The sequence below is a fragment of the Trematomus bernacchii genome, unplaced genomic scaffold (assembly GCF_902827165.1).
Source record: "Trematomus bernacchii unplaced genomic scaffold, fTreBer1.1, whole genome shotgun sequence".
Lineage (NCBI taxonomy): Eukaryota > Metazoa > Chordata > Actinopteri > Perciformes > Nototheniidae > Trematomus > Trematomus bernacchii.
The window spans coordinates 1,095,904-1,109,068 of record NW_022987654.1 but is presented as its reverse complement, the minus strand read 5'-3'; the positions used below and the strand labels follow the sequence as shown (position 1 = coordinate 1,109,068).

The window sequence follows — 13,165 nt, the reverse complement described above, 5'->3', positions numbered from 1 at the left end:
CACACACACTTTTTTAATCTTGAAAAAGAGAGTGTTGTACAATTAATGTCCTTATTTAATTGGCTAGTATACCATGAGGGCTGTACAAAAACAATGTTTTGACAATGTCACTAGAACATTTGAAAAACATGAATTCATTATAATATTGCTCTTTTCCAAATCATCTTTGTTCATGTTATGGACCCTACTATCCACACTCAAAATACAAATGTAGGGAGGTGAAAAGAGTCTGTAACCAGACCTGTATGTAAGAGTACAAAAATAATGCAAACATTATTCAGATGATATTATGACCATGCGCAATATTTACATGATAACAATATATATATTATTTTAACACCTCAGTTGTCGTTTATAGTGGCCTTTCAGGACACACAAATTAGCTTTTTGCACTGGACATTTTCAAAAAGTGTGTAGGGCTCTTTATTTAACGAAAATGTAACAAAAAGAGGATTTATAATTTCTTAAATTATTTAATTTAATTTGTATTTCTTTTTTATAAGTAACATAATATCTCTCAGTTTTCCATCTACTCCCATTTGTGACTTAATTTGCTGTGTGCTGTCAATGCTAACTCGAGACTTCCTCCATGTGTTTCACATTAAAAAAAACTCACGATGTGCTGAGTTTCATGAACAGCTCTACTAAACCAAACTGATCAGATTTCTGAAGGAGGACAGCAAGTCTATTGATAGAGTAGGAGTCACATGTCATCAAAACACCAAATAATGCAATGTGTGTATGTGTGTGTGTGTCTGTTTGTGTATATCCACCTTTTCATCCAGAGCCTTGTGGTGTTCAAACAGCGACTTCAGAGCTTTGAGGACCTCCACCTCACTGGAGACTCCAGATGGTGGGGGTGCCTGTCTCTTCACCACTGTCATCCTCAGACTGCGTTCGTGACGAGACACCAGACACTCTAGGTGCTCCAACAGCAGCTACAGCACATACACACACACACACACACACACACACACACACACACACACACACACACACACACACACACACACACACACACACACACACACACACACACACACACACACACACACACACACACACACACACACACACATGAATGCATGCAACCAGCAAAGATAATTTTAATATCGAGATAAGAAACATTGTTGGTTTTAATCAGCATCACAACACACACATACCCTGGTGTTGTTCCTTTCAGCTTTCAGCTCAGATATTTCTTCCTCCTTCTCAAGCAGCTGTTCCCGGCATATGTTCAGCTCCTTCGTCAGGGTGGCAAACTCCTACAACACACACGTACACAGGTTAAAACTGTATCAGTGATCAACATAACAGGCTTTAGTTTTGTGAAACTGAGCACTTATGCATCTCTAATCTGAGGGTGCATACACATCTGGGCGTGGCTGACAGGGATTTGTTGTCAGGGTGGCACAAGCACACTCTTTGACACAGACACGCACAGGATGAGCACATTGCTAGGACCTGCAGGAGGAATACTCTATCAGCAGGTGAGGTGAGGACAGGCTTAAATAATGGACAGTTCAGGCTGGCTTCTCCTAAAAGAACATTTGTTGTCCGAGGGAAGCTGTCTGGGGAAAAGCTCTCTGTGCACCTGCGATAAGAGGAGAGGACCGAAAAGGCACTGACTGTGCTATCGGATCTGCATAAATACAACCTTAGCTCTGCCCACCTCAGCGTCCGCCTATAGTCTTTTTGGGAGCCATAACATTACAGTAGCAAGTGCAAAAAGAAGTAGCGGTGTGTCTAAGTAGGCAAATGGTCAAGATCTAATTTACACTTGTGCAAAGTACAACAGAAAAAGGGTCAGGGTTTTGACTTCGCTGGTTCTAAGACATATCCACAGTGTGTTAACTGTGATTGAAGGACAACAATACAGCCTTAATGTGACAAAACTATGCAAATTATATTGGACATGATGTAATTGTAGAAGAAAAATTAACAACCTGTGACTTTTATTCCTATACCAAACATGCAGCACTGATTATGAATGTTTAAATATATCTTTTGATGGTAACAAATAACATTATGAGCTGTTCTGATCAAAAAGCTATGACCCATTTCATCCTATTCTCCAAACAGAAATTAAAATGACAAGAACACAATGTCATCTTACTCTCTCTGATTATCAAACACATCCATAAAATCCTGTCTCCAGTGATGATACAGGAGGGACTTTTCATTATTATACTTATAATAGATAATTCAAAATGAATAGCTGTGTAAGAAAACGTGTATTTCACTTGAGAGTCATTTGATTTATTGATATTCATTCTGCACGCTCCTTAATTTTGACAGGTGGCTATGCACTTCACTGAAGCTTTTAAGCACTCCAGACTTCATAGCCTTTATATTTGAAAAACATGAGAACCACTCAGTGTCATCAATAACATGTTTAAGGCAATCTTCAGTCTAGCATCTAGTCGTTTTGTACCAACCGGTGGCAAGGTATTGGGTGCAGACGTAATTGTGAGATACCTTTGACTTCCATGTTACGCAATATCATCTGTAACAGTGCCATTTTGAGGTTGAAACAAAGAAAACATCAAGCAGTTTTACAGCAGAGTGAATATACAATAAGCTTTAAGGCCTTATGGCTCAAGGACAGGCGTTTTCACATGTCAAGTCATTATCTACATGCCCAAGTCTGTTGAATGTGCAGTGTTTGACGTCTATTTTCATCTCAGCTGTGTCCCACACTGTTCAAGATAGCAGCAGCACCATTTCACAGCTCCACAAACAACCAGGGATTGCAAATTGATAGACATGTTATGCTCTTATGGAGCTGTAAAGAGGAGGCTCCATTAACTTTAATAGATTTGGGAGAAGGCTGTGATGGAACTGCAGCACTAACCTGCTGCGTGTTTGGTTTTTACAGTAAATAAACTTTAATAGCTTTTGCCTGGCAGTTTGTCATTTTGGAGTGAACGAGGCCTTAAGGCAGTGGTTCTCAACATTTTCAAAGTTGAGACCCCGCAGAATAATCAGGCTGATGTGTTTGTTTTCTCTCAACATGACCCACCCTAAAATACCTTGTTATAAACTGCATGCACAATTTGACTCTCGATCAATAAAACTAATTCTAAGGCAAATTATAGGCAGTGTAATGTAAAAAGCCTTCCCCAGAGTAAAATATATTATTTCATATGTATTATGTTATATCATTTCTTCTCCAGAACCATGTTGCTAGTTCCATTAATAATCTTGGGTTGGGACCCCCAGGTTAAAAAAAACATATTTCAAGGTGTATAGTTCTTACAAAAAGCAAGTTATCCTAAAATTGAAAAACAAATGTTGCAGTAGCTTTTCTGTATTTGACAATGTATTGACTGGATATCTGATATCTATTAACCTAATGCAATACATACACCATACACCATTACTGCAAGATAACATGCAATGCATTTGTAAAGATTTTGTGAAATCCTGACAATGTCAGATGTCTTCTGCTGAAAATGATAAACTTCACCAGCCCTGGTCTGGGATTAAAGGGTCTCCACATTCTGTCTCGCTCAGAGAAATCACAGCAGCGTACACATGTCCTGACAGAAGTCTCCTCATATCAGTGGAAGAAAGGAGGTGAAATGTCACTCCCTGCTTCTGTCCATCTTGTAAAACTAATATTTCAAAAATCTTGCAGCTCTCTGAGCAGTCATATCTTCTGTTGGAGAATGTTTCCCGCTGTCCCAGCCCCTTTCTTAATCCACATGCCCATTTTATTCAGTTCTTTCTACCATTGATCAGATTCAGGGTGAGAGGCCCACAGTGCTGCTGTGTACAGTACGTCAGAGACCAGGCCAGAGTCACACAGTTTCTGCTGCATTCTTTAAATATGATCTGCGGTGTGATCATACTGTAGCAGAGATTGGTGTATATTGGAATGTGTGCCAGTGTGTGAGAGTTTGATGGTGGTGTGTGTGTGTGTGTGTGTGTGTGTGTGTGTGTGTGTGTGTATGTGTGTGTGTGTGTGTGTGTGTGTGTGTGTGTGTGTGTGTGTGTGTGTGTGTGTGCATATTGTTTGAACATCTCTTTGTGCTTTGTTAGCATTTCCTGTAGGCTTGGCTTTAGACCAAACTAATACCCAGTGGCATGCTCTCTATGCTAGTCTCAAACGCACACAGGCACACACATAAATACACACACACACACACACACACACACACACACACACACACACACACACACACACACACACACACACACACACACACACACACACACACACACACACACACACACACACACACACACACACAGCTTTGTAAATCATCCCAAATAAATCTAAAAGAAACACACAGGAAATTGGAGTGGACTCTCTTGTATAAACATGCATGTAAACACAATGACGAACGGTTAGTCAAAACGATGGATGTCTAGTTTTTTTCTAAGAATATTCAGGATCAGGAACTAAACATGTTATATGGACAGCATTTTGAGAATGCTCAGTGTCCCTCTTAATTCGCCCTGTGCTTTTGATATTTGTCCTGTAAACTCACCTGTTTGCAGGTGTTTTACTTTATAGGTATAAACCAACATTGCATCAAGAGGGACATGCCAAACACATAAACAGCACACTAGAAAGCAGACAAACACACACACACTCTTACAGACTTACTTTCTGTACACACACAACTGACACAAAACAAACTGGGTCTCTGTTGACTCTGCCCATCACACGGAAAGAAAAGTCAGTGGAGTGGGAGGGGGCGGCTGAAGAGGGAAGAGAGAGGGAAGGAGCATCGGGAGGGAAGGGGGAAAATGGGTCAGCGTGTTCATTTTACTTTCCCTTATTCCACAGGGGCGCTCCAATAGACAGGAGCTCAGCCCAAATCCACCAACAGATGTTAGAGCTCACTGTCTCTTTCAATCAGGGCAAAGAGCCTCAACAGGCCACCTCTCACGCTCTCTAGTTCATCCTTTCATCCCTTCATCCCGCTGCCTTTCAGGATCTCTCTGCATCTCCCCTATAACTACTTCACTGCTAGAAACAAAAGGGAAATACATGCCAACTAAGTCAGAATAGCTAAGAGGTATGAATACATAACCTTTTTTAAGCTGCATTCACATTACGTTTTCTACTGTTACCTCCTCTGCCAGCTAGCGTCGCTACATACAGCTGCGATCTGATTTGTTGCCCAAAAGATAAATATATGTAAAAAGATAATAACTGTAACTAAGTCAAAGTGGAAATCATTTGAACTTCATCTGCAACTTTTTGGAGCAGTGGCCGATGGTAGTGCTTCGATCTAGTCGGGCGGCAGCGCTTTCTTGGGAACGGCAATGCCAGAGCAGAGGCGTTTTAACTCGTATCATGTGAAAGCAGCTTTAGAGTCTTTTATAACAGGACAGACAAGTGATATATAGAAAGTTTAACATATCACTGTCTAGACAAAATAAATGTCTCTTTCATTTCTCATGAGGTCTAACCCCTTCCTCCTGGCAGTGTCTTCTGCTTTTATTGTCTTCTTCTCCACACACACACACACACACACACACACACACACACACACACACACACACACACACACACACACACACACACACACACACACACACACACACACAAACACACACCCACACAAAATCACTGTACTATGTACAATTCAATCCTGCAATTGTAACCTCCACCACATTCGTATGAGCCATAAGAAATCCCAGGATACTTATTGAACCTCATACAACAGTCAGATACAGAGAGCAGCTCTGACAGCACAACGTCAACATCTGTCAGAGAGTGTATCACATAGAGCGGAGAGAAGGTTCTGGGGCGTCTGGAGTAATGCTGCTCCTCTGCCTCCAACCATAATGTGAGATAGCAAGTGGTTACCAAACAGTGCTGAGCCCAGACATTGTAAAGGGATTTCTCCCCTTCGCTTCTTTAAGCAGTTTGGGATTAAGGGATGGAAAAAATGCTGTGACTGTGTGTGTGTGTGTGAGTGTGTGAGTGTGTGTATGTGTGTGTGTGTGTGTGTCTGTGAGTAGAGAGAGTGAGGCATAAAGATTGGAGTGCAGTCGAATACAAAAAAGTCCAAAACACAGTCCAAAACAGTTCCTTGAGTGTGTGCTTATCATTCTGCATAAGATTCATGGTACCTATCCCACAACTTAATTACGTATGAAAGTATAGCGTATATTTAATACGAACACTAAGATACATGATGTGAAATGCATTTATGCAAAAGGTAGAACATATACATTGTACAGCAGAATAACCCCACCTTTTATTCCAACAATACTGCTGTACAGTTTGATGCAAATAAACACTAAGTGTGAATTTCTATGTGAATGTGTGGGTACGCCGAAGGCAGGTGCTTTAGCAGTCATCACAAAGCACGTCATCCTTTTTGAGTTTGCCAGTTATTTCCTGTTTGTCTTTCAGCAGTAAAGCTGTTGGTGAAGAAACTAACTGTGAGTACTTTGAGGACCTTGTTCCTTAATTTATCCGCCTACAGTTCCTCTAAAAGCTCCAGCGCAACATGCAGCAGTGGAAAGAGCATGCCATGCAGAATTCTTTCCTAATGTATGCTGCTGAAGCTGCCGCAGTATATCACGTCTCTCCTCAAAGGTAAAACTGCTGGTCAAGAGACCAAATCTCAGGACTAGAAATACATAAACACTGAATATGAATGAATTGAAATAGTAACATTTTTGGATCTTTTGAGTTAAATCTGGTATTCAATTTGATACAGTTTGTTTGTGTTTCTGAGGTAGTGGCTGTGTTTTGTTGTTGGTCTTATCTCTTTTAAAATGTTCTCAGGAATTTCTTTCAAATGATCTGAATGACAAAACTACAAAACTTCATTAGAAAACTGCACATAAAAAAGCATCTCTTTTAATGAATACACTGAGTTACTAAATTATTGCTGTGAAGGCAGTGTTGCATTGTGTCAATAATCATTTAAAGCATCAATCAAATAATCCCTCTTTAAAACTTAAAGTGTTGTAAACAAACTGTGATCATTGTCTCTTTTATAAGACAGGTATCTCAGATCAAATGGGTGACATGACAGCGTTACTGCACAATTACCTTTAAAGTGTACTCCAAAGAGAACCATTAGGTGTACTGCACATGTTACCACACAATCTGTTGTGTTACAAACACTTTTTTTCACACGTTTTTTCATCAACTTTCTGTTTGCTTTCACACGCCGTATAACTCTTAGCCGGAGCTTACATTTTGTTCTCTACACTACAGCATGCTGAAGGTCATTTGGGAAAAAACAGGAACGCACTCACAGAAGTAGATCCACACAATGCAGGGTGATGAAAAAGCGGTTACAGATTTACTACCCTTACTCACCAACAACCAAACGGATGCATTGAAGATAACAGATGCTACATTTAAAAGAACCCACTGAGCAACAAACAGCCCTATAACTTCATGACAACTTCTTCAATGTCTGGGTAGATCAACAAGACAGGATACTAAAGCCAAAACAAATATCAATTGATGTCTGCTAAAGCCCGGGAAAAGTGACAGTGACAGCGTTTCTGCAAGCATCAGTTGGTGGGAGGAGAGGAAAATATGTGACTAAGCAAGAGAGCAAAGAAAAGGAAACTGTAAACATGGCTTTTAACTAATTCACACATTGTATGATTCACAGGACAGGGTTGTGGTACGTGATATAATTTATGGTAATCTGAGGATGCTTACGGCCCAAATGCACCAGCAGTGAGACAGTATTTTGCATTTTGGAAAGGCCAGCAGTCTCTCTGCTAAAGTGAATTCAGCATGTTCCTTGAGCACAGAAGTAGGCGTTAATTAGCAGTACTGGCTTACTAGAAGCACTGCTTCCTGTCTTTCCTTCTGTCATCCAGAAATAATACCAAAAAACAAGTCAGTTATAGGAAGTACTAAGTTGAGACTTTCACTCGGGTATCTCAGCAGAGTTTGACAGATTTAACTCCATATTGTATTTGTGACCCAGAAAACAAGTGCAGGAGTGTGGTGCAGTTTTGACAATGCAGATTCAACCAGGGAATTCTTTAAAAAATAAAAAAGACTTCACCAATGAACCCACATAAATGATCCGTTACTGTGGAGAGGCAGAGAAGGAGGAGTAACCTCATCAGAGATCTCATACAATGACTGAACTTTCTTTTCACTTGCGCCCACCAAAAGACAGTAAATTAACTCTGATGCAAATCTCTGTAATTCACTAAGGAGTGCCGAAGTGAAGATGAATGCAGGGCCGGGGAGCGGAGAATGAGTGGGTCCCCGGGGAGAGTCAGATATCACAGCTCTGTAACTCTTCACCACTGCAGAGAGAGCGAAGGTGGAGAACAGCAGAGAGGTGGACTTGACCTTCCTCTGACAAATCTTACACACACACACCACCACAACACCTTGCCTGGGTGTTGGCCCAAGTAGGCAGTGAGTAATCTGTTGCCATGACACCACCCCGCAAACTGCGGTTGTAGCCATGGCAACTGCTCATTAGGGAAGTGAAGTGTTTGAGCAGCATGCAAACTTCTCATCAGGTGAACACAGATGCACATCCAGACGCTGAAACACAAGCATGCACAAAGCTGCTGAGGGATGTTCCGTCTGTGTGAGGATGTGACAGCTCTCGAGGCCGGCGGGGGGAGGGGGGGGGGCTGACTGCAGCGCTCGACAGATCTCCGCCCTGACTGCAGGAACTACTCTCCATGCAAACTTTTCTTAGAGCATCTCCTTTTAGAATGCAAAACATAGAAAGTAAATAAGAAAAAAACATCTTCATGGTTGAGATAGGTGTTGTAAAAGTAGACATCTGCATAATCATTGTAAAGGTGGAAGAAGTACTCAGATGTTGTACTTAAGTAAAAGTAGAAATATCAGAGTGTAGGAATACTCTGTTACAGGTAAATATCCTGTAATCAAAATGGTACTCAAATAAAAGTATTAAAGTATTTGCATCAAAATATACTCAAAGTAGCGAAAGTCAAAGTACTCATTATGCAGATTTGCCCATTTCACAATCATATATATTTTATGTTTTGATTATAATTATTGATGTGTTTATCAACGCTGGTAAAGGTGGAACTAATTTGAATTACTTACTTTACTGCAGGGTAGCTTGGGAATTTAATCCAGGTGTAACTAAACTCCTATTTAAGTGTTGATCATATTGTTTATCATTAATATCTGTAAAGAAACTAAAGGTACTACATAAAAGGGGTGAAGTAATTACAAAGTAACATAACATGGAAATACTCAAGTAAAGTTTAAGTACCTCAAAATTGTACTGAAGTATTGTACTTGAGTAAATGTACTTAGTTTACACCAGTGATTCATTGTGAGTCAAATCACATTAGTGATCATGCATAACTGACTGAAACCGCACCAGCTCTGGACTCACTTGTGAAGCGATGATAACCCAACAGCAAATGCGATTGGCGTGAATACAATTTGGTAAATCCCACTCTGAACACCTGGAAAAGAGAGGATTTCTATGTGAAATCTTCTTTATAAGTGAGACTCAAAGAGTTCTTACCACTTTGGAAGGGATTCAAATGAAACCTGGGCCAAAACCCAATAACAATGTAAAAACATGCATATCAAAAGTTATTTAATACCCTGTCTTTTGGCCATAAAGTTGATTGACGCAGCAAAAAAAATGTATACTGCACAGCTGACAACTGTCTCACTCTCTCTCTTTCTGATTTTCAAATATCATTTTCTTATGGTTCAGCAAAAATAATTGTCAAATCCTCCTTGCAAGTCTTTCAACTTTCTCGCCTTCTCCTCCCATTGAAGGCCCAGAATAGTATCCATTCATTCATGTATCGCTGTATTCTTCATTCAAGAAAAACAAAACCTGAACCAGGAAGAGAGACTCAGAAAGAGAGGAAAGAAGATAGGGGGATACATCCTCTGCTCGGATCAAAAGAGATGCATAAAGAGTCTTTGTTGTGCATCAGCAGAGTATGTCTGCAAGCATGCTGCAATAAACATACAGTTAACCAAGCACGCACACCAGACACAGAAACACAGAACATTTCCATCAGTGCATAAACAACGTGCATATCTTGTGTTCTCTTGGACCATATTCTAAACCGATATGCAATTTGCATCACTACAAAGCATCAATCACTCAAAAGATGAATGAGGCATATTGGTGAAAAGGAGACAGGAGGAGGAAGAGGTGGAGAGAAGGCCATATCTCAGTCCTAGAAAAGAGTCATCAGCACTAAAATCAATACTCAGGCAAGGACACGTGGAGACCACAGAGAGACTGTGAGAGCTGAGACAATCCTTCACCGGTAACATCTTCAAACTGCTGCTGCGGAGTCCCTACCTGATACATGTAGGTGTTAAAGTGGGTCCCATTCTGAAGGTGGATCTTCACTGTTGGGTTCATGTTGAAGGTTAAACATACCAGATCCCTCAAACAGACCCCCCATAAAAAGAGAGACAGAAACAGGTAGAGAGGACGAGGAAGAGAGGGTGATGACGATAGAAAAGGAGGGCTAGCTCCTCTGAGTCCTGGTCCTCACTGAGAGTGTAGCAGGGCTGGATGAATCCTCTGCTGCTGCCTACGCAGTCTGCTCTAACTGCAGCCGGGACGAGAGACAGCAGGGACAAGGGTAAGGAGAGAGGGAGAGTAAAGAGAGGGTAGGGAGGTGGATAAACAGGGACAGGCAGAATAAAAGGGAGACAGCGGGGGTTGAGGTAAAAGGATGATTTTGATCAGAGAGGAGGACAGGATGAGACAGAAATGATGAAGAAGCGGGGAGGAGGAGGAGGAGGAGCGGCTCGTAGTGATCAGCTGATGGAGGAAGGAAGAGGCTGGGTTTAGATGAGGACCTGCTGGGGGCTAAAGCCACACACACACACACACACACACACACACACACACACACACACACACACACACACACACACACACACACACACACACACACACACACACACACACACACACACACACACACACACACACACACACACACACACACACACACACACACAGGCAACGGCACATGAACGTTCAGGCACTCAGAGGGAGTTTTAAAGTACCATTTGGAACTAATGCCAAGAATTAGCATGAAATGAAACGCTCTATTTCCTCCTAATAAAAAAAACCCAGTCACTGCTTACTCAACACAAATTCAAGAGACCCATTTTTCCTCGAGCATGACATTGTGCGCGCTGATTCTTTCTATTTATAAATGGCAGCCTGTTTCGTCCCTCCTCTCTCAGTAGGATTTCACAGGGCATGCACTTGACCAGAGCACTGCAATGGATGTCATTTAACCCCTAATTCTTAACCTTTTTTTTGTTTCAAAACACAGATATAGTTCACTCTAACTCAACAAGGGGACTCTACTACAGATGATTGGTTGTAATAAAATAAATCAGTTATCTAGGATTGAAGGTTTAAAACTAATGCTTTGCAACAGAAAACCTGCATTACATTTATTGTGTTTATTTTCAAAGACATGGACATGTAACTCAAAGGGACGGCCCTACAAAAGAGGTTTTTCGAATTGCATCATGGGAATAGTTTTTAAGCTTGACCCATATGAGCCACTTATTGTCTCGACCACTGTTAGCTTGGTTTTGACCATTCTTTTTAAATGTGTCTCATGGGGGTCCCTGAACCTCAAAACAAAAGACCTAATGACTGCGTTTCCCTTTAATTCTGATTTGAGTATTATCAATGCATTTTATTTTGTTCTCTGATAGTGCTTCTCACAATGGCACCATGCACTGTTTCTGGTTCTGATGTGCTACTTAAGATGTAGATACATTATTATGAAGCTATAATACACCAGGAATTATGTATAACTTGTACTATATAAATAGTTTGATTGACGACATATTTTTATTCGGTAAGAAACAACAACATTTAAAACAAATAAGGGAAACTTGCAAGCTTTGTCTTGATTTTTGGTAAATCTTTGACTCTTTTTAGGCATACTTAACAGACAGCACATACACTATGAAAATATGCACATTTGCCCACTTTAACTTAGTATTGATACAGTACCTGACCCTGTTATTGGCCCACGGATAAAGTTGACTCAAAATACGACTCAGCTAAAGTGGTTTAGCATGGGGTGCAATAGTGTATCTCTATGATTAAGATATGAGCCTGTGTCTAATTAGTTACAGCTGATTTGACTGTTCATTAATTTCCCCTCTTTATTCATTCATTAATTCTCATCCCTCTATTCTCCTGTGCTTCATCACTCGCAGCGCTCACCCACACACCAGCTCTGTGCTCTGCAGTCGGTAAAAAAACATATTAGAATGCTTCTTCAACATCACAACTATTGGGAGTGGCAGTGCATCAATGTAGAAAAAGAGAGTGAAAATGATTCCTGCCCACAGGTCTACTTTCATGCACCTGGTTGTCAAGGAAACTGGGTTCACGGGAGAGGGAGAGAGCAGAAGATATACAGTGAGACAGACAAGTCCCTACACATCAAAACATCTTTCAGTGAGTGTGTGGTGACTTCCAGCATTAATCTAAGCGATACTTCCACTGAGTAGCCGAACACAGCGGTCACTACACCAGCTGATTAAGTGGTAGGACAGAGACCCCTTCTGGCAGCTCATGGTGCTCACACAAAGAAGTAACAAACCAACTTGTCATATCTACATTTTCTCCATACAGAAACAGGCAAAAATATGCCAGTGAGGAGGTATCGAGTGGTTTCCAAAGAGAGAGGAAGCTTTGAAATGAGTTTGACAGATTGTACATGTTCCAGGATTAAGTAGGAACAGCAGGGAAACAAGAGGAGCCAGTAGGACTTTTGTATTCATGTCTGGAGATAACGCCTCATCCCTGACATCAGTGGGAGCCAAACTTGGCAGATCCTGATTGTCAGAGTTCAAACAAATAACACATTCAAACACGAACTGAACACACAGATGCAGAAACAGACCTTAAAACACACATGCTCATCAGCACTACTGAGAACAAGTCCCAAAACCTGGACACAATTGAAGCAGCATTTTCCATAACAGGATTCACAGAAGTCTGGGAGACCTGTGACAATTTGTTTTATCTGACAGCCTCTCACAGTTTCATTCTCTCTTTCTTGCACCTCATTCTCTCTTCTCTTGCTGCCTAACTACTTGATTACTTCTTTCACACTCTATCCACTCGAGCACCGCCATGCTTTCTCTCTCATCCTCTTTCCCCCCTTCCTCTCTCTTCCTCTCTCTTCCCTA

General features: G+C 41.0%; 1 protein-coding gene across 1 annotated transcript in view; it reads right to left on the bottom strand.

Annotated features, from left to right (window-relative positions):
- ppfia4 (PTPRF interacting protein alpha 4) overlaps positions 1–13,165 on the bottom strand; it is a 54,106-nt gene that overhangs the window by 16,905 nt on the left and 24,036 nt on the right. Inside the window, exons 3-4 of the mRNA XM_034134919.1 lie at positions 1,164–1,265; positions 774–938 (exon numbers count right to left, since the gene is read on the bottom strand). Of these exons, the coding sequence (XP_033990810.1) occupies positions 774–938; positions 1,164–1,265 (267 nt within the window). The remainder of the gene's footprint in view (positions 1–773; positions 939–1,163; positions 1,266–13,165) is intronic.